General features: G+C 35.9%; 1 protein-coding gene and 2 non-coding genes across 3 annotated transcripts; all 3 read left to right on the top strand.

Moving 5' to 3' along the window:
- The first annotated feature begins 2096 nt into the window (after nucleotides 1-2096).
- On the top strand, nucleotides 2097-6872 carry LOC129877008 (secretory carrier-associated membrane protein 2-like). The gene is made up of 12 exons (XM_055952484.1): nucleotides 2097-2156; nucleotides 3251-3304; nucleotides 3504-3566; nucleotides 4679-4712; nucleotides 4832-4954; nucleotides 5232-5294; nucleotides 5540-5630; nucleotides 5713-5758; nucleotides 5925-5992; nucleotides 6183-6231; nucleotides 6365-6430; nucleotides 6786-6872. Exons 1-12 carry the CDS (start codon nucleotides 2097-2099, stop codon nucleotides 6870-6872), a joined length of 804 nt encoding a protein of 267 aa, XP_055808459.1.
- A 961-nt stretch (nucleotides 6873-7833) lies between these two features.
- On the top strand, nucleotides 7834-8029 carry LOC129877969 (U2 spliceosomal RNA). The gene has a single exon (XR_008763679.1). It is a non-coding gene; the product is annotated as a U2 spliceosomal RNA (small nuclear RNA).
- A 1634-nt stretch (nucleotides 8030-9663) lies between these two features.
- LOC129877967 (U2 spliceosomal RNA) lies at nucleotides 9664-9859 on the top strand. The gene has a single exon (XR_008763677.1). It is a non-coding gene; the product is annotated as a U2 spliceosomal RNA (small nuclear RNA).
- The last annotated feature ends 12782 nt before the right edge of the window (nucleotides 9860-22641 follow it).

Below are 22641 nucleotides of genomic sequence, written 5' to 3'. Positions count from 1 at the left end.
TTGTTCGTATTTTCTCATGAAATTTAAGTGTTTTTTGAAGTGTCAATTTCATTTTTTCAATGATATATTTTTCATAAAACACAATTTTTTTTTGAATAATTCCCTTCGGCTTCCATCTCCTTCAAATCATGTTCCTGATTACACATTATATTATAATCATTATAAATGTAAACCTCATGAATTGAGGTTTTTTGAAATAAAAAAATGAAAGAAGAAAGGAATAATTTAAGAAAAACAGAGGAAATAAAAAAGAGAAAAGAGAAGAATTGCAACATTGTGCTTCACACTGCTATGACAATAAAGAGAGAAAGCCCTGGACTAGAAAAGGAAAGTGTGTAAAAATTAGGAAGGAATTTGGATTACAGTATAATTAGGATTCAAATTACCTTTAATGTTTTTCTAAACTTATAATTATAATTTTTTTTAAAAGGTGCAAATATTAGTTGAAAAAATTATGGTAATTATCTTTTAAGTTACCTGATGGTGCAACAATATCTTGTACAAACCAAAGTTAAACTTCTATATTTAGTAAATTCACAATTCAAATATCTTATTTGACATGTTTAAAACCACAACATCCAAAAAAAAATCATTTTAATACATTACACACATCTTTATTATAGGATCACAACAATCAAAAATACTTTTATTCCTTAAACTTCACGTTTAGTCAAATTAAGACACTTTTTTAATCCTTCCGTAGGACCTCCCACCTTTTTACTCTTTCTTGTCAAACTAAGACACTGACATTGAGACCAAAGGGGTAATAAAAATCCTTCAAATTTTTTTTTACCTAAACACATAACTTATTTTACAATATTTTCTAAAATTCCCTACCATTTGAAAAAATTACAAAAATCTTTACTCTTTCCTATTCTCTGATACATCACTGTTAGGGGGGTACATGGACCGGATTGGTTCGGATTTTTTACAAACCAAATCAAACCATTTGTGTCGGGTTATTAAATCTATAAACCAAACCAAACCAATAAAAGTTGGGTTTTTCGATATCAATTTTTCTCGGGTTTCTCGAGTTTTTTGGATTTTTTGGATTTTTTTAGATTTTTCGAGTTTTTCATAGTATCTAATAAAAAGCACAGAGTAGTGCTTCTTAAAAAGAATTCTAGTACAAAATATCAACATATAAGATGGATGCAGAACACTGTTTGAAGTTTTAACTTTATAATATAACTTTATAAGATGGTTTTTTTTGTATATTATTTAGATGAGCTTCTCAAGTCCAAATCTAAATGTAAGAAAGAAAACAAAATTATGAAAAAATTTTAAAAAATATTTATAAATTATATTTTAATAAATATTTTTATGTATAACATAATTTAAAAGTAGTATATCTATAATCGGGTCGGTTTGGGTTTGGTTTGACTTTTTTTAGTTAAAACCAACCAACCCTATAATGGTCGGGTTTTTTTATTCAAACACCAAACCAAATCACTAGTCGGATTTTTTTCGATTTGGTTCGATTTGTCGGTTTGGTGCGGTCTATCGGTTTGCCCTGTACAATCCTAATCACTGTACGCGATGTATCAGTCGAATACATCACTTCAGGATATCAAATACATCATTTTATGCGATGTATCAATCGAATACGTAATGTATCAGGATTCCATCAAAAAGAAAAGATTTCGGGTAATTTATAAAAGAATAAGTATAAAGTATAATTGAAAAGAATCACCCTAAAATTTAGGTAAAAGTGACTTTAGTATTAGGTAGGTCTCACACTCCTCAACTAATAAAACTAATTGTTTTTCCAATGAACACCCGCAAATATCTTCTTACATTTTTTCTCCTACATAAATTCCAACAATTTCTTATGCGATAAAACAGGCAAAAAAAAAGACCAAATGAATGATAAGCAAAAAATACATAACAGAAAATTACAAAGAAATAAAAAAAATTAACTAGTGATGCTTAATTTAATTCAATAATAATTGTTGCATTGTGTGATCAATGCACATTTTCCACTCTCCCAATTAGTGCTACAGATTTTTATTTTTTTTGCATGTATTTGTATATTTCTGTTGCATTTTTTGGGTTTGCTTTTGGGAGCATAGAGTTTTTGATTATTGAAAAAAAAAATGGCTGGCCGTTATAATGAAAATCCTTTTGCAGAAGAAGCTAACGTGAATCCATTCGCGGTACATATATAGTTTTTTATCTTTGATTTTTTAATTTTTCCTCATAATTTGATCGATACATTGTTGTGTATTTGTTGTACATACTTATTGTTTGTTATATTTTGCTTGAGCCGATGGTGTATCAGAAACAATCTCTCTACCTTCACCAGATATGTGTAAGGTTGCGTACACACCATCCTCGCCAAACATTACTTGTGGGATTATATTGGGTTCGTTATTGATGTTGTTGTAGAATTTGATACATTGTTGTGGTTTTGATTTCTAGTTTAGAGAAAAAATGTGGTTTTATTTGGAGGGGGTGGCTAAATTATTTTTTTTTTGGTTGGTTGGTTTGCCTTTTGTCATGTTGAGAATATTGGGTTTGAATTTTTGTTTGAAAATCTCTAGGGTTTGAGCACAGACCATCGAAAACATCCAGGTAAGAAGAGCTTTTTAATGGGTCTTACACGGCGAGAATTGGGACTAGTCGGTCCCCAAAAGGGGGGGGGGGGGGGAACCAAGTCTTTTTAATTTTAATTTAAAATGTCTAGAGGAGGACAGTAGATAGGGATGACAACATTCCAAAACGTTACATTTTTCACCCAAAAAAAGGCAACACCAAACTGCGCTACATGACTGCATTCCTTTTATGTTTTAAGAAGAAACTAATCTAAAAAGAAGCCCTTCCATATGAATGTCAAATTTCTCACAGACAGCTAGTGCGACCTTCCGGTTGGTCTAGTGGGCCAATGTTTTATTTTTATTTTTGAGATTGCGAGCTCCTTTAGGTAAAGGGGAACCTTGGTTGTTTTGGTATGACTTATAAGTTACGAATTCGAGTGGTAGAATCAATCACTGATACTTGCATCAAGACAGCTCCCTAATGGCCCATGCTTGGGTCCTATGTGAAATCGGAGATACTTTGTGCATCAGACTTTCATTTATTAAGCGCTCCTTTAACTCATTGAATAGCTTCCTCATGATTGTCCCTGAGCTTAATTAATTTACTTTCCACATCTTTTTTACATATTAATTGTTCAACTGTCTATTTTAAACCAACTAATACTAATATAAATACCTTGCTTATGCATTATTTTACTTACTAAAATGTTCAGAATGGAAGTTCCGCTCGTGGTTCGACAGTCGATATTCCTCTTGATAGTGAAAAGGTGAGACACATTAATTGAGTGTTGCACAGACTCTTCAAAAATATTGTCGCATTTGTGTCAGATCCTCCAAAAATACACTACTTTTGGAAGATTCGACACGGACATTGTTGAAGAGTCGGAGCAACATAGAATTTGACAATTTAAACTTGGTATATTTTGCTTGCATTTAATGATCCTTTTTAACTTGCATAAAATTCAGGATTTGAAGAAGAAAGAGAAGGAACTACAAGCTAAAGAGGCTGATCTGAGAAGAAGAGAACAGGTAGGCTTGCATAACACTTTATGTGGCTGTGTTGCTCGGACTCTTTAATAATGATGACAGGTGCGTGTCGGATTCTTCAAAAGTTTTACATTTTTGGAGGATCAGCTTAACTAGCAGTCTCGGATCTTTGAATAGACAGAGAGATGCTCTTCCTGCGGCCCAAGAGCGTATTCGAGCATTTCGTCGAAATACATCCTGTCTTTTCACCTTAGTAGTCGTAGTACTAGCTTGAAACTGAAACTCCCAGGCAACAAGTCTTTGATTCGATTTATTTTCACTCTTTCGTCCAAAAACTATAACTAATCCATCAGCCAAGCCCTTCTGACTCTCCTATTCGTCCAGTTAAGAAAGGCAGCTTCGGGTGCCTTTGTTATCTTTTTTGCGTCTGGGCTGGTGCCCTATACTTTTCTTTACAAAACAAATAAACCGGAAAAGGATGGATTATTTTGTGAAAGAATTTTTGGTCAGTCTCAAATAGGATGCAAATTGAGGTGAACAGACTTGACCGAACCTCCCTACGTCAAGAGCTTTTGGCTCTTCACAAGAGAGCACCAGGTCGTAACACCGAAAGACTGCATCGTTATTAGTTATTATTAAAATGATAGAATTTATTTGTATGGTTAGTCACCAGTGGCAATATCCTTCAGTGCGAATGTCCCATCTGTCTGTCGAACTAATCACCGACAACTTTGAACTTATTTATCTTCATTCTTTATGTCGGGTATTCTTGAATTAAATCTGAGCCTCATCACTCTTTCCTGCATGGGTTCATAGCTTCTCATCTTGTTTGGCAAGCACTTGCATTTTGGTGTATTCTTCTTTCTTTCTGGTGTATTCTTCTTTCTTTCGTTGGTCTTTCGTTCCGTCATACTCCTAATAACTTATCCAATTACAACGTATCTGACACTGGTATGACAACATCTATCAAGCGTCCAAACAACATAGTGTATGATGATTTCATCACAAACATTTGTCACAAAGTTATTGTTTTATCACAAAACTATTTAAGACTAGCAAATTTCTGATGGCCAATATTGACACAAATCCGTCCTTAAGTTGAAGCTGTGACGCAATTGTAATGGACTCTTCTCTGTTTTCTTGGTTTCTTATAGGAAGTGAGAAGGAGAGAAGAAGCTTTAGCAGGAGGTATATTTTCTCCCTTGTACATTAACACGTTTTGCGCGCTCTTGAACTAATAATCAAAGTTTTATTCCGGGAAAAATTTAATTTCTTTTATTACTGATCTCCCCTTCTTCTTTTGGCAGCTAGTGTTGTTTTAGAGCAACGTAATTGGCCGCCATTCCTCCCAATCATTCATCATGATATTGCCAATGAAATTCCAATCCATCTTCAAAAGATGCAGTATGTTGCATTCACTACATTGTTGGGTACGTTGATTTAATCAGTGATATTCTCAATACACCCCTTCAAGTGTTGACTTGATTGAATCAAGCACGTGAAACTATTTTTGGATAAAAGGTGGTTGGTGAGACTCGAACTCAAGACCTCTGTCTGCTTTGATATCATGTTAAAAAGATATTTGAATCAAGAGTGTCTATAGTCTTAGGAAATTGTTTTGTTAGAATGATTTTCGTACGGGCTTTGGTGCTTCTTCGATTGTTGAATCAGACAATCATCTTTAACTTCGGACTTTGTGAATTGCAGGTTTGGCGGGTTGTACTGTATGGAACTGTATGGCAACCACCTGTGTTTGGATCAAAGGAGGAGGTTGCTACTAAACTAAATCTTACAATCTTTTCAATCCTTCAGAGTTGATTTCTCAAATAGTCACTCAACTAATAGTTATTATCTTAGAAAGTTGTTGTTATTCTCGATTCCAATTTTCTTCAATAAAGAAAGTAACTTTCTGAGATAATAACTATTAACTATTAGTTGAGTGACCATATGAGAAATCAACTCTAACCCATCGGTATAAATTAACTGTCTAACTTATCCTTTTTGTATCATTATAGATTTTGGCCCTTGGTTTTTCTCTCTTGCCTACTTGTTAGGCGTTCCATCAGCCTACTTTTTGTGGTATCGTCCTCTTTATCGCGCAATGAGGTACTATGTTGTTGTTTGCTTATAATTTGAAGTGTTCATTGACCTGTTAAAGACTATTTTCTGATATCCACTCTGTTTGCAGGACTGATAGCGCGCTGAATTTTGGATGGTTTTTCGTTTGTTATGCGGTAAACACACATTCTTCGTCTTTTTCATTTCTTTTTTTCCACTCGACAGTTGCTTATTGAAGACAACTCTGAGTTGAGGTGTCTAGAGTGTTTACTTGTCATTTGAAGCCAAGTTTGAATGTCTGTTTATGTATTATGCCTTTGTTTAATTCAATATGTATTGTAGATTCACGTTGTATTCTGCGTCTTAGCCGCGGTGGCACCTCCATTCGTCTTCAGGCAGAATTCCATGACGTAAGTTTTTCTTGCTTTTTTTTTTGGTTTTCAATGAGTTTCTTGGCTGTAAAACCGATGCTAGTTTGAGTGTTTTTCTCGTCTTTTTTTCTATAAACCATAGTGTCGGGGTCAGCTTGCCAACTTTTTTGTTTTTTTTTCAATTTCATATAATATGACTAACTCGTTTTTACATTTTTTGGTTCAACAGTGGTTTCTTGAATGCAATTACTCTTATAGGGTGGAATTCGATAGTTGGGGTAAGGTTATATCGGATTTTCTAAACTTTCATTAGGTGCTCTTAACCTTTGCGCGTTCAGATTAATGTCAAATCGCGGAAATTTAGTAACTCTAACCATGTTAGACTAAATTATACCTTGCTTTTACTTGCAGATATTATACTTCATTGGTGCTGGATTCTTTACTCTTGAATCAGTGATCAGCATATGTGTTATTCAGGTTTAGTTTATTTGCCCCTTTGTCATTTCTTCTAGTATCGCTCTTTACCAACAGGCCGATTCAGGATTTAAACTTTGATAGATTCATCACGTAAAGTTCTTAGTACTGAACACATTGTAGTTTTGAAATTATACGTCCAAAATTTAATGTTGGCTAAATGCGTACATAGGTAGACACTTAAATAGATATCAACGGTTAGAAAAAGCAAAAAGGTTATTTTTCCTATTCAAGTGGTTTTTCACATATAAGTACTATGTTCTATGTAGAAAATAGTGAAGTTAGTTGAACGCATAGCATGTAGGGTGAAAACCGCCTCTGCTCTTACCTAACGTCTTTCATGATCTACAATATGCAGCAAGTGTTCTCGTATTTCCGAGGTAGTGGTCAAGCCGCGGAGATGAAGAAACAGGCTGCAAGATCAGTGGTTACCGCAGCAATGTGAACAAACATTCAGAGAGCGAATTCGTTGAGTTTTGAACTTTTTGTCGATTGTATTCTTTCATTGTTTCTTCTCACACCTTTAGCCTTAGATAAGTTTTTTTCTTAATGTGACTTCTCAAGTACATACATAGTGGTGTCCTGGCCTTTGGCTATACTAGTGTTGTGTGTTTGGTATGTTATGCAACTCAGGTACAATTTGGTGTCAATCGACAAGATGGACGGAGCCAGTGAGGTTTGAATTCACACCTGTTGTGTTTAAAACTTACTAGTACCACCAGAATATAAGCATTGTTGTTGTGACTTCTCACAAGTACATACATTGCAAGGTCTTGGACTCTGGCTATACTAGTGTTGTGTTAATTCTTTAAAACCAAGAAATGTTTCCATAAAACTAATGGTTAATTGGTTACATTTCGCATCCTGAGAGTTTTCTACACGAGTAGAGTTGTACGAATATATAGAAAATCATCAAAACACATGATTTTTAGTCTCTACTATGTGTAAATTAAATAGTTATATGCAAGAAGTTGAAAGGAAACACACATTGTATCATAACGTGGAAGAGTTAAATTGTTACTGTATGATTACCACTTCATCGGTATGATTTTTTTGACACGTTTGGAATATTTATATACAAATATCCATAATTATAAGCATGATTCTAGCACTATGATTTGCACAATATCAAGGGTGTGACTCTGCATAGTTAAACCAGAATATTCTTCTGGATCTTTTAGAATCAAATCTAATAGTTTGGAATCATATCTAATATGGTCAACAATATGATTAGTTTAGTGTTTATAACTCAAAAGTTACAATATTCCTCAAGTGTGGAGTCTTGTCACTCTAATAAAAGCATAGGTAGCATTATATTAAGGGTTCGTCGTCCCCCATTGATAACAAATGAAAAGCAGAGAGTTGGGAGGCAGTATAAAACTTGAGGTCCGTGGGCAAAGTAAAGCATACCTTTCTCGGCCTTTTGGCTAAGATCAAGTGTAGTATCTGTTCTTATCAGTTCAATATTTGATATGTGGTTCATTGATCCACATGATATTAACTCAATTTTTTAGGGAGAAAGGTTCATCAAAGTAGCTTGCTACTTGGGCGTTTGCTTGTTGCCCTGGTCTTGCACTATTGCTTGGGCCTGGCGCATCCCACCAATTCAAGTTCAAATGTTTTCTGTTTTGGCCTATAATTCAAGGGTAGCTCACATAGTCAAAACTCTAAACATAAAAGTGCCTTTAGCTATGCACTTCTATCTGTTTTTCGCTTAGATGTGCTCGGCAGATGCTAAAGACAGTGTGTGACAAACGTTGAGTTACACATAGATAAGCTTTTGCTGCTGTAACTTCTCAAGTACACACATAACAAGGTCCTGGACTCTTGCTACACTAGTGTTGTTAATTCCTTAAAACCAGGAAATGTTTCCATAAAACTGATGGTTAATGTCAAAAATTAGAGAGCAAGACCAGAACTGTGGAAAGTTTCTTCGTATAATATTTTCTTGTTCTTGAACGTACAAAGAGTATCTAAATTTATACAATAAGGACTAAAAACTAAATTATTATAACTATGTAACAGAATTTGTACTCCTGTGTAATTATTATGTGTTCACTGGTACCTCTATACTATAAGCGTTGAGAGTATGCTAGGAGGTCAAAAAAATGATATTGAACTAGCTAAATCATGTTGAAGGCTATGTTGTACAATAAATTGTTTGTAGGCAGGGTGTTCATGGTTCGGTTTGGATCAATTATTGGTTAAAACCTAAACCAAATCAATTTAATCGGTTTTTAAATTTCTAAAACCAAACCAAATCAAAACGATAACCATCAGTTTGGTTCGATTCTTTTAATTTTTTCGGTTTGAAAATAATAAGTTTGTTGAGGGTATATGCATCTCGATAGACACAAACACCTAGTACTTGAATAATCCACAGAAAAGCTAATATGGATTCAATTAAGCAATATTAGAGATATTATTACACGAACAAAGTGATTTAATTAAGCAATACTAAGTCATTATACACCAAAGATCAAATGATCAATTTTCATAACAAAAAAATAACTCAAGCTCAAAAATTGAGGAACTATCCAGGAGGGATACAAAAAAACTATATACCAAAATTTAAGTGTTGGTTTGAGAAAATGGTAAAGTTAAAGACTTAAGTTAATTAAAATTTAACAAAATATTAATATTTTATTTATGAATAATATATAAATAATTATAAAATTTATATATATAATTTTTCGGTTCGATTTGGTTATTTTTGTGTTTTTTTAAGTAAAACCAAAGTCAAACCAAAATAGTATCAATTTTCAAAATTTAAAACCAAACCTAACCAAATCAAACCAAACATCAATTTTTTTAATTGATTTGATTTGAAGTGAATTGCGGTTCAGTTTGATTTTTTAACCATAACCATGAACAACCCTATTTGTGTTAGCCTTTCAGTTGGCAAATGCTATTAAAAATAACTTCTGTTCTATCAAATCTTTGTTTATACTTGCACTAGTTGGCCAAATAGTTTATTTTATGGCATGTTATATAAAACAGGGATTTCACTAAGCTTTATATTGTCATTAGTTCCTATTCTTATCTTTCGCATCTTTTTTCTCTCTTGTGTTTTTAAATTTTATAAAATATGAACATAAAACTCTCCAAACATGTAGATGTTTAGTTCTGAGAAGAATACGTAGCAGAAAGGGTTCGTCAGTCCCACATCGATGGAAAATGAGAAGTAGAACGTTGAGAAGCAGTATACAAGAGGAGGTCCGTGCATGATTAGAAGCATACCTTTCTCGGCCTTTTGGCTAAGATCAAGTGTAGTATCTGTTCTTATCAGGTTAATATCTGATATGTGGATCATTGATCCACACGATATTAACTCAATTTTTTAAGGGGGAAGGTCCATCAGAGTAGCTTGCTACTTGGGCCTTCATGCGTCGCCTAGGCTTTGCACTACAGCTCTGGCCTGGCGCATCCCACCTAATCAAGTCTGAACTGTTTTCTGTTTGTGCTTTGGCTACACAAGATTAGTATAATTATAGTTTAGAATGGAATTAAGAAATTCAAATCTTTTGTTGCTTTGACTTCTCACAAGAACATACATAGCAGGGTTCTAGTGACCTCTGCTACACTATAGTGTTGTATTAATTCTTTAAATCTAAGGAAATGTTTCCATAAAATCCTACAGAGTTGTGTATACTAAAAAAATCGAACAAATAATGAGAAAGAGAACCAGCAACATCATACATTCAGGATCAAGAAAGGGGAAAATGAGACGGTGTGAAATGAACTCATAATTATTGTGTGTAAAATTCACTGACACCATTAAGACTATAAGCATTGCGGTATCCCAGGAGGTCAAAAAAATGATATTGAACTAGCTAAAATAATAAACTGTTTGTAGGTAGCTTGATATGATATAATGTATATATTACTCAAAAGGTAAATATATTTGTCGTTGAGTAAAAACACAAAATAATGAAGAACAGGCAAATTTGTGACGAATGAGTTCTTTATAATTTTGTGATGGATTTATTAGAATTTGTGGCGGACATAATGATCTGTTTAAATACCGTTTGATCTCTTGTTTAGCTCATGATTATGATTGATTGAAGGAAACATTTAATTCTTATAATATAGACTCATATTTTCTTAACTCTCAAGTTCCAGATGAATTAGTAAGGGTGACAAAATAACATTTACTAATTTTTCACTAAAAAGAAACCAAACGAGTGTCAGAAAGATTGGAAATCATCGAAATTTTCATAGTTTGAGGCGTGCCTATGGATCAGACATCAAGGATATTTCATCCAGAACAAACTAAGAGTGGAAACAACAAAGAATCACGATATTAAAATTGGAAAACCTGCAGAGATTTGGAGAGAAAGATTAAGGTGTTTCAAATTTGATATATCTGTAATCATTTACAATTTATTAAATATAAATTTGTAGAATGGTTCAATTTATATTAAATTCAAGATATATTAGTCCAAATAAATATTTTGGATTAATAAAATTGGGTCGATTATTTAAGCCCAATAAATGTGGATTTAATTAAAAACCTAAATCCATTGATTTGGGCTATAAAGATGACTCCACTTTGTTAAGCCCAATATCATCTCATCCTAGAGGCCCAAAATCATGCCACATGTCAAAGTTAGGTGGCAATCCAAGTCAAATTAAATAAGCCACTAGAATTATGTCATGTGCCAAAGTTAGGTGGCAATCCAAGTCAAATTAAATAAGCCACTAAAATCATGCCACATGTCAAAGTTAGGTGGCAATCCAGGTCAAATTAAATAAGCCACTAAAATCATGCCACATGTCAGAGTTATGTGGCAATCTAAGTCAAATTAAATGAGCCACTAAAATAATGCCACGTGTCCATGTGACATGTTCTGACCAATCAAATTAAAACTCTTCAACAAAGAAATCTGGTTGGTCAGTTCAAACCAACCAATCAAATCACACCCTCATACCACTTCCTACAACTATAAATAGGGGTCCTCATTATTCTGAAAAGGGGTTTTTTGGAAGAACAAGAAGCAAGAAGGGAGCTCGTGGATCAAAGACCGCAAATTCTCTACAAAGCTACAAAGTTCAAGCAATCAAATTCAAGTTCAAGATTAAGAACGAAGAAGAAGATCAAGATCAAGTTACTTGTTCATCTTTACTGTTCGTCATAACCATACAAGTGTTCGTGACGAATATTTCAAATCCAAATTCGAAGACGAAGATTCAAGATCAAGCTATTCAAGCCCTTGACTCTAAATCAAAATCAAATTCAAGTTCAACGTGTTTCATATTATTTGAAGAATCAGAGGATTATTATAGAGATTGTAACCGCATCATATTTTGAAATCAAATATTACACTTTGTTACTCCAATTTTCCGGTCTTGATTATTTATTTTTCTCGGCTCGAAAATTTGTTGTTTACAAATTTTGGCACGCCCAGTGGGACCATCTCTACCTCTCATCTCTTCACATCGATCATCAAACTTCAAGAACACTTAAATGGCATCTAAGAAGTTTGACTCCAGGACTATTATTGCTAAGGCTACTGATTCCAAGTTTTCCTCTGAGGTGGAGAACATACTAGATGCTACTATGGGAAGTTTGGGACCCATCACTAAGAACAGAGCAAACTTGCTAGGACAACAAGCACTTCAAGTGTCGTCCGCATCAGTTCCTATTTTTGATCTTCCATCTTCAAAGGGGGCAAGATTCTTTCCGAATGAATTGGAAGAAGGAGAGAATATAGCTGATATTGTTGAAAAGACGTTGGCTCGACTTAGTCCTTTTAACACGAGGAATTGCACTATTCAAGATGAAGATGATGTCTTGATCACTAGATCTGCCTCAGTCACTCCACGTAACTTGTTTCAGACAGATTTCAGTTTGAGGGAAAATCCATGCTTTGCTCCATCATCCATAACAGTCATCCAAGCGATGATGACTAACACCTCAACTGTTGAAGAACAACTGGCGAGTTTGACGAAGGCAATTGCAGGTCTAACAAAATATGTGCAAGATCAGGATAATCGAATTGTCAAGTTGACGGACAGAGTTGAGAATGTCATGGAGGGAGACTCAAGTCATGCACCTGGAAAACGTCCGATGATACAAGAAAAGGGAGATTCAGTTACAAAGCAAATAAATTTGGGGGATGAGCTGCAAGTATCTCCTGAAGGAGGAATTCCCATTCATCAACTGAAGGACTTTATTATGGGAACTATCAAAGATAAGTATGACGTGTCTTCAAAGTCATCATTCACATATGCAAAGCCATACACTTCAAGAATCGATGTTTTGAAGATGCCTGCAGGTTATCAACCTCCAAAATTTCAACAATTTGATGGAAAGGGAAATCCAAAACAACACATTGCCCATTTTGTTGAAACCTGCAATAACGCTGGAACATATGGAGATTATCTGGTCAAGCAGTTTGTGCGCTCCTTACAAGAAAATGCTTTTGACTGGTATACGGATCTCGAGGCAGGCTCTATTGATAGTTGGGAACAACTTGAGCATGAATTTCTTAATCGCTTCTATAGCACAAGGCGTACTGTGAGCATGGTTAAACTCACAAATACACGTCAATGGGAAGATGAACCCGTCATTGAGTTCATCAACCGATGGAGAAATGCAAGCCTCAATTGTAAGGATAGGCTTAGTGAAACTTCCGGAATAGAAATGTGTATTCAAGGAATGCGTTGGGGACTTCGTTATATCCTACAAGGTATTAAACCCAAATGGTTTGAGGAACTAGCTACACGTGCTCATGATATGGAGTTGAGCATGTCTGCAAGTGGGATTGATGGACCAATTATTTATGGGCCTCGCAAGGAAAAAGACAAAATGGAGGTAAAGAAAGGGGGAAAATCAGCACCTAAGTTTGGAAACAAGGAGTCGATGAGTGTTAATGCCGTACCTTTGAAAGTGGCTACAAATCTAAGCAAGAATCAAAGGGTGAAGACCACAACTTTTCAGAATAACGCTGGTAGAAAGCTGACTTTGAAGGAAATGCAGGCAAAAGAGTATCCTTTCTTGGACTCAGATGTTCCAGCAATTTTCGAAGAGCTTCTGGCATTAAAACTCTTTGAGCTACCTGAAATGAAGCGTCCAGATGAGGCTGGGAGGACTAATGATCCAAATTACTGCAAATATCACCGTTTGATGGGCCATCCTATTGAAAAGTGTTTTATCTTTAAGGAAAAGATTATGGACTTGGCCCGTGAAGGAAAGATATTGCTTGAAGATGAGAAGGAGAGTTCAAATCAAGTCTCTGTCACTTTTGGTTCACTTGACCCCATAGTTCTTTACAACTTTGTCGAAATACATGATAGTGGTGATGACCTAGCCATATCACCATCAAAGATGATTAAATTTGGTGACTTCAAACCAATAAATGTTGACGTATCATCGCTTGTTCCTTTGATGAATAAAGTAATATGGGAAGATAAATCTCTAGAGAAAAACCAATCTTGCGGTGCTTATACTGATGATGAAGGATGGATTTTAGTGACACGACGAAGACGCCGTAAAATGAGCTTGCAAAGAGAACCAAATAAGCAAGTGACTAGAGCAAAGATAAGAACAAAGTGGTGCCATCCACCTACCCCTAAAACTCAAAGGGTAAAGAAGAATGTGAAGAAGTCAAGAGTCGAGGGAAATTACTATCAAAAGCAACGCCCTCCGGTGACATTAGAGGAATTCTTGCCAAGTTGGTTTCGTGAAAAGATTTCTCATCGTGACACCAAGGCCTCGTGTTGTAACATTGATAGAGAAGAGATGATGGTAGAAAGCTCATCACCATCATTACCTCCATCACATGAAGTCCCTATAAAGCCTCACTCTGAAGAAGTGGACACTTGTGATGCGAAGTTTACATTCACTAATGATGATCTTTTATTGGGTGAAGTGTTGCATAATCGTCCTTTATATATGGTAGGTTTTGTGCGTGGACATAAAGTGAATAGGATCATGGTGGATGATGGATCTGGGGTCAATATTCTCCCTATTCGTACTGTGAAAGAACTTGGAATACCGATAAATGAACTGTCTGAAAGTCGTCTGATGATTCAAGGTTTTAACCAAGGGGGGCAGAGAGCCATTGGTGCTGTCAAATTAGATATAACGATGGGGGATATGCGTTCGAGTGCATGGATGCATGTTATTGACTCAAAGACCTCGTATAACATCTTGTTAGGAAGACCATGGATACATGAGAACAAAGTAGTACCGTCCACCTACCATCAATGTTTCAAATACTTTGAAGATGGGGTTCAAAAGAAGGTAGTTGCTGATGATGAACCTTTCACCGAGATGGAAGCGCACTTCGCTGATGCAAAATTCTACTTAAAGAATTCAAAAGAAGTTACAGTTGATAACGTGATACCTGCTGATATCACAAAAAGGGTTGATGTAGCACCTGCTAATGCGAGGGTCATGATTAAAAAGGATAAAACGCTTTCAAATATGAGTAAAGTACCTAAGATAAGTGAGGCATCTTCAAGTAAGAAAATGATTCCTGTTTCTCACTATGTCCCAAAGACAAACAAAGTCAAGATCCCACCCTCTGAGTTGTAGAGTAGTAAGTTGACATTCCCTATCAACCAAATTGATGCGATCAAATCACCTTCAAAAATGATACAGGGATTTGTCAGACCATCGAATCATGATTCACATGAATCACTCCCTAAAAATCGTACAAATGAGGGTTTTGACTCGAATGCATATAAGTTATTGGTGAAAGCAGGATACAATCCCAATGAAGCTTCTAAAGTAGGGAAGCTTCCAAATGAAGTTATTGAAAGGGCAAATCATGGCCTAAATCCAACTCAAAGGATGATGATAGAGAAAGGGTATGATGTCAAGCAATCGCGCGAAGGCCTGGGTTACAAACAACCGTCACCAATCCGAATCTCTATAAAAAAGATGAGCATCAACTATATTACCCCTGTGGAAGAATCTGTGATGTTCAACAAAAAGCCTTCTGTGTTTGATCGACTTAGTGGCATGACTCCTAAGGTTTCTGCATCTGATCGACTAATAGAATCAACTCCAAAAATTTCAGTATTCGATCGATTGGGACCAATGAAGAAGAAATACAAGCGCCAAGGAGATTATAGAATAGTGGAAGAACGGGTATATGCCCGGGAGCATAATTCACCCAAGAATTGGCCCAGTTTGATCCCTTCTAGAATGAGGCGAGAAATAAAACTTGTAGTTTCATGTGGAGATGTCCTGAGAGCAAAAACTCATACCATAGTTCACACTAGGGAGCGAGATGAAGATGAAGAAAGTGTGGGATCATCAAATCACATCACAATTTGTGACGAAGAAAGTACTCCACTATATGCAAAAATTGATGATGGATTTGTTAATATTCATGCATGCCATCACATATCTTTTAATGATGGTGATCCTGAAGAAGATGAGGATGCTGAAGATGCGCCACCTGAACTCGAGGAAGGGATAAAGAATACTGTTGATGCATTGAAGGAAGTAAATCTTGGAGTTGATGATGATATAAGGCCTACATATGTAAGTGCTTCGCTGGATGACGATGAAGAGAAGAAATATATTGAGCTGCTTATGGAATTTAGGGATGTATTTGCTTGGAGTTACAAAGAGATGCCAGGGTTAGACCCTAAAGTTGCAGTTCATCGTCTTGCTGTAAAACGAGGTACTCGTCCTATTAAACAAGCACAACGTCGCTTTAGACCTGAATTGGTTCCTTTGATCGAAACTGAAGTTAACAAGCTCATTGAAGCAGGTTTTATTCGTGAAGTCAAATATCCTACATGGATTTCAAGCATTGTACCTGTAAGAAAGAAGAATGGCCAAATACGAATTTGTGTTGACTTTAGAGATCTTAATAATGCATGCCCCAAGGATGAATTTCCTCTTCCAATCCCTAAGCTTATGATTGATGCTACAACTGGATACGAGGCAATGTCCTTCATGGATGGTTCATTTGGATACAATCAAATTCGCATGGCACCAAAGGATGAAGAACTTACTGCATTTCGCTCTCCTAAAGGTATATATTGCTACAAAGTGATGCATTTTGGTTTAAAAAATGCTGGAGCCACTTATCAACGAGCCATGCAGAATATTTTTGATGACATGCTTCATAAAAATATTGAGTGTTATGTCGATGACTTAGTAGTAAAATCAAAGAAGAGTGATGACCACTTGAAAGATCTGAGAATGGTGTTTGAACGGCTTCGAAGATACCAACTCAAAATGAATCCTTTAAAATGTGCCTTTGGAGTTACTTCGGGAAAGTTTCTCGGTTTTATTGTTCGACATCGAGGAATCGAGATTGATCAAGATAAGGTAGATGCTATTTTGAAGATGCCTGAGCCAAAAAATATTCATGAGTTGAAAAGCTTACAAGGAAAATTAGCATATCTTAGGAGGTTTATCTCAAATCTGGCTGGGACATGTCAACCATTCAGTCGCCTTATGAAGAAAGATGTTCCTTTTGAATGGGACCAAGCTTGTACCAATGCTTTTGAGAACATAAAGTCTTATCTAATGAAACCTCCAGTACTTGTAGCTCCTATACCTGGAAAACCATTGATTTTATACATTGCAGCACAAGAAAGGTCAGTAGGAGCACTTCTCGCACAAGAAAATGATGAAGGGAAAGAAAATGCCCTATATTACTTGAGTAGGATGATGACACAAAACGAGATCAAGTATTCACCTATTGAGAAGTTATGTCTGGCACTCGTGTTCTCAATTCAGAAGATGAAGCATTACTTTCAGGCTCATATTATACAACTTGTCTCTAAAGCGAATCCTATCAAGTTTGTCATGTCCAAGCCTGTCTTAAGTGATAGGCTAGCAAGGTGGTACCTCCAGTTTCAACAATTTGAGATTGTGTATATATCTCAGAAGGCAGTGAAAGGACAAGTGCTAGCAGATTTCTTGGCCAATCATCCAATTCCGAATGATTGGGAGTTATCTGATGAATTACCTGATGAAGACGCAATGCTAGTAGAAATTCAGCCACCTTGGAAGATGTATTTTGATGGTGCTGCACATCGTGAAGGAGCCGGTGCTGGAGTGGTATTTGTCACTTCCCATGGAGAAGTTTTGCCATACTCCTTCACTCTAACATAAAACTGCTCCAATAATATTGCTGAATATCAAGCACTCTTACTTGGGCTTGAGATGACCATTGATATGAAACAATTGCAACTACAAGTTTTTGGGGATTCCAAGTTGGTGATCAATCAAGTCTTGGGTAATTATGAAGTAAAGAAGCCTGAGTTAATCCCATACTGCAATTACGCTCAAAAGATGATAGGATGGCTTGGAGAGGTGACTATTCAACATGTCCCAAGAAAGGAAAATAAAAAGGCTGATGCATTGGCAGCTTTAGCTTCTGCATTAGTATCTCCTGATGAAATACAAGTTGTGGTTTGCCAAAGATGGATAACTCCACCTCCAATTGAGCATGAAGAAGAATTTCAACAAGTTATCGCCACTTCGGAAGCTGAAATTGACGATTGGCGACAACCAATAATAGATTACTTGTGTTATGGAATATTGCCAGAAAACCTTCGAAGAAGAACAGAAATCCGACGACGAGCCCCTCGTTTTCTTTATTATAAAAATACACTTTACAGGCGATCGTTCGATGGAGTTCTCTTACGATGTTTGGGGGCAGATGAATCTACTCAAGCTATGCAAGAAGCGCATTCTGGAGTATGTGGAGCGCATCAGTCTGGACCAAAACTTCATTTTCACATAAAAAGGATGGGATATTACTGGCAAACCATGGTGAAAGATTGCTTGGATTACGTCCGAAGATGTAAAGCTTGCCAATTCCATGCGAATTTTATACATCAACCCCCAGAAGTATTGCACCCAACTATTGCCTCATGGCCATTTGAAGCTTGGGGTTTGGATGTTGTTGGACCATTGCCTAAGTCCTCTGGTGGACATCTGTACATCCTGGCTGCAACTGACTACTTCTCAAAATGGGCAGAAGTTGTTTCTCTTAGAGAAGTAAAGAAAGAGAATGTCGCCAACTTCATTCGAGTTAATATTATCTACCGTTTTGATATTCCTCGATACATATTGACAGATAATGGCAAGCCATTTGATAACAAGTTAATGACGAAGATATGTGATCTTTTTGGCTTCAAGCAACGCAATTCCTCTATGTATTATGCAGCTGCTAATGGTCTCGCTGAAGCATTTAACAAGACACTTTGCAACTTGTTGAAAAAAGTTGTTTCCAAGTCTAAGAGAGATTGGCATGAAAGAATGGAAGAGGCTCTTTGGGCATATAGGACTACGTATCGCACGCCAACACAAGCGACTCACTACTCTCTTGTTTATGGAGTTGAAGCAGTTCTTCCACTTGAACGTCAAATACCATCATTACGCCTCGCCATTCAAGAAGGGCTCACTGATGAAGAAAATGCTCGGTTGCGCCTTGAAGAATTGGAGGCTCTTGATGAAAAAAGACTAGAGGCCCAACAAAGTCTGCAATGCTATCAAGCTCGTCTAGCTCGATCTTTTAATAAGAAGGTTCGTCTTAGATGCTTCCAAGTGGGTGATCAAGTTCTTGTTGTAAGAAGGCCCATTATTACTTCTCGTCGGTCTGGAAGCAAGTTCTCCGCCAAATGAGATGGACCATATGTGGTACAAGAAGTATACTCAAGTGGTGCTTACAGACTGGTTGACTTAGAAGGATTGCGCATTGGCCCCATTAACGGAAAGTTCATAAAGAGATACTATCCTTGAAGAAAAGAAACCCACTCCTTAAGGTACGAGTATAAACTGCATGTTACTCCTGGCCCGCAAGAGTATAAACTGTGCACGACACCCCATAAAAACAAATGTCCGCTAGGTTGAAAATCTCGAAAGAGGCGGCCTAGGCAAAAGTTAGGACCAAAAAAAAAAAAAAAAAAAAAAAATCATTCTCTCAGAACTACGTTGTGACTTGATCCTCTTCACTGAGGTACGTAGGCGCTTAGAATTACATTCTAAGTTCAGTCGCATGAGTATCCAAAAAATTCATAGTCTCTCTTGACCCTTTCCACCATAGTCCATGAGTTACATCCTAATTTTAGTATCATAAGCTCAAAAGAAATGGTGCACACTATTATTTGAGCATCATAATATTCTTGTATATTTTCATATATGACGTGTGAATTAAAGAGGGCCAATCAAGACAGAATTTGAATTGACTTCAAAGAAATATTCGTACAAATCCATAAAGCTCTTAGCTGTGATTATTGTACATGTTGTAGTTTTTTGAATTCTCTACGCTAAGATATGAATATTTTCTTCATGCGAATGTGAATCTATCAGCTTTTCTGTATGTGAAATTCATTTTTGAAGTTTGCTTAGAATTATCCTGCCAGACTTAAACTATAAATTTTGGATATGATAAGAAGTTTGGTTTCTGATAAATTGAACCTCTCCTAGATTTGGTGCTCTCATACAATGATATATCTCTTGTACTATCGAAACACAAAAGGTATCGCAACTCTGAAGAAGAGAGAGTCAAATCTCTAGGGTAAACCATGATTCAATCTGTAAAAAGAAAAAAAGAAGTGTTAGCGCTTAAATTAGTAATTCAATAATCATGGTAATGAATCTCAATAATGAACTATTATATTCTTTGAGCAAAACCTATGTCTGACTCAGACGGTGTAAAGTTTTTGCCACAAATCATGTAAAGTCTTTGCCTTAGACGGTGTAAAGTCTTTAGCTTGGACTATGAAATGCCTCTGACTCAGACGGTGTAAAGTCTTTGCCACAAATCATGTAAAGTCTTTGCCTTAGACGGTGTAAAGTCTTTAGCTTGGACTATGGAATGCCTCTGACTCAGACGGTGTAAAGTCTTTGCCTTAGACGGTGTAAAGTCTTTAGCTCAGACTATGGAATGCCTTTTCTTTGCCACAAATCATGTAAAGTCTTTGCCTCAGATGGTGTAAAGTCTTTAGCTTGGACTATGGGATGCCTCTGACTCAGACGGTGTAAAGTCTTTGCCATAAATCATGTAAAGTCTTTGCCTTAGACGGTGTAAAGTCTTTAGCTCGGACTATGGAATGCCTCTGACTCAGACGATGTAAAGTCTTTGCCACAAATCATGTAAAGTCTTTGCCTTAGACGGTGTAAAGTCTTTAGCTCAGACTATGGAATGCCTTTTCTTTGCCACAAATCATGTAAAGTCTTTGCCTTAGACGGTGTAAAGTCTTTAGCTCGGACTATGGAATGCCTTTTCTTTGCCACAAATCATGTAAAGTCTTTGCCTTAGACGGTGTAAAGTCTTTAGCTTGGACTATGAAATGCCTCTGACTCAGACGGTGTAAAGTCTTTGCCATAAATCATGTAAAGTCTTTGCCTTAGACGGTGTAAAGTCTTTAGCTCGGACTATGGAATGCCTCTGACTCAGACGGTGTAAAGTCTTTGCCATAAATCATGTAAAGTCTTTGCCTTAGACGGTGTAAAGTCTTTAGCTCAGACTATGGAATGCCTCTGACTCAGACGTTGTAAAGTCTTTGCCACAAATCATGTAAAGTCTTTGCCTTAGACGGTGTAAAGTCTTTAGCTCAGACTATGAAATGTCTTTTCTTTGCCACAAATCATGTAAAGTCTTTGCCTCAGACGGTGTAAAGTCTTTAGCTTGGACTATGAAATGCCTCTGACTCAGACGGTGTAAAGTCTTTGCCATAAATCATGTAAAGTCTTTGCTTTAGACGGTGTAAAGTCTTTAGCTCGGACTATGGAATGCCTCTGACTCAGACGGTGTAAAGTCTTTGCCACAAATCATGTAAAGTCTTTGCCTTAGACGGTGTAAAGTCTTTAGCTCGGACTATGGAATGCTTTTTCTTTCCCACAAATCATGTAAAGTCTTTGCCTTAGACGGTGTAAAGTCTTTAGCTCGGACTATGGAATGCCTTTTCTTTCCCACAAATCATGTAAAGTCTTTGCCTTAGACGGTGTAAAGTCTTTAGCTCGGACTATGGAATGCCTTTTCTTTCTCACAAATCATGTAAAGTCTTTGTCTCAGACGGTGTAAAGTCTTTGACTTGGACCAATAGAATAAAAGTTTATTGCATATGAAGTAATATTTTCATTTGCAAAAAAAAAAAAAAAAAAAAGAAATAATAAAAATAATATATATATATATATATATATATATATATATATATAAATGTACCTCATATGTTGATGAACTCAAGAGGATATGCAAAAAGGAGTATCAAAACCATCAATACCAATGATGAAAATAAATAGAAGGAGAGAGTCTATTTATAGACAAGTAGTGATGGTGAGAGAGTCCTTTTTCTAAAGTAATTGTAATTACTTTTTGGGTAGAACTCTAGTAAAATGATACAAATTTATTCTCTTCAAATCCTAATTAGATGTGAAATTGTAAAAATTTGGGCTATCCATATTCTAAAAGGAGTGTGTCCTTTCAGAATTCTAATTGGATTTGGAAAACAGACTAAAGGGTAGGCATTTGCAAAAAAAAAAAAAAAAACGTGAAAAAAAAAACGTGAAAAAAATAAATAAATAAATTATCTAGAACGGTCATGAAAGTATTAAATTCTCAATTTTGGATATGTTGTAAATTGAGAAGTCTAGTTTCTAGAAAATCACACCGTTCATGATTCTTACGTATCTACGATAAGATATGAATTTTCTACAACAAACATGTCAAGATGAGGAAAAGGTTGTTGAAAATCAAAGAAAAGAAAGAAGAAAGTACCACGGCGCTGATCATCAAGCCACATTGCTGCAAAACAATGAAGATCAGACATCTATTTATAGAGGTTTATTAGCACCTATTATAATTAGATTCAAACTTGAATTAGGCTTCTACAAAATTGACTCCTAATCGGATTCCAATTAGTGGTGGAATCTTGCATGACAAGTAAACACCAAAAAAAAAAAAAAAAACGTGAAAAAAAAAGTGAAAAAAAAATCAATTTTTTTTTCTTCTCTTTCCTAATCCTCATTGGATATAACTATTTTTCTACATTCCTACTCCAACAATGATGAAGATGTGCATCAATATAGTATGAATTCACGGTACATCTCAAAATAAATGGCATGTCATTATCCTACAAGTAATACTTCAAGCCTAGTCTTCAAAAGATAAAATATCTCGACAAGACTTGAAGCAGGGGGCATTTGTAATCATTTACAATTTATTAAATATAAATTTATAGAATGGTTCAATTTATATTAAATTCAAGATATATTAGTCCAAATAAAT

This window comes from Solanum dulcamara, chromosome 12, assembly GCF_947179165.1.
Source record: "Solanum dulcamara chromosome 12, daSolDulc1.2, whole genome shotgun sequence".
NCBI classification, from domain to species: Eukaryota; Viridiplantae; Streptophyta; class Magnoliopsida; order Solanales; family Solanaceae; genus Solanum; species Solanum dulcamara.
The sequence above is the reverse complement of the archived record's forward strand: the minus strand, read 5'-3'. Positions and strand labels throughout refer to the sequence as shown.

What these genes read in the sequence shown, in the direction of transcription:
- LOC129877008 (XM_055952484.1), top strand. Translation starts at nt 2,097, where the DNA reads ATGGCTGGCCGTTATAATGAAAATCCTTTTGCAGAAGAAGCTAACGTG. An exon ending in CTAACGTGAATCCATTCGCG is followed by an intron (nt 2,157 to 3,250) that starts GTACATATATAG and finishes TAAAATGTTCAG; the next exon opens with AATGGAAGTTCCGCTCGTGG. An exon ending in ATCTGAGAAGAAGAGAACAG is followed by an intron (nt 3,567 to 4,678) that starts GTAGGCTTGCAT and finishes GGTTTCTTATAG; the next exon opens with GAAGTGAGAAGGAGAGAAGA.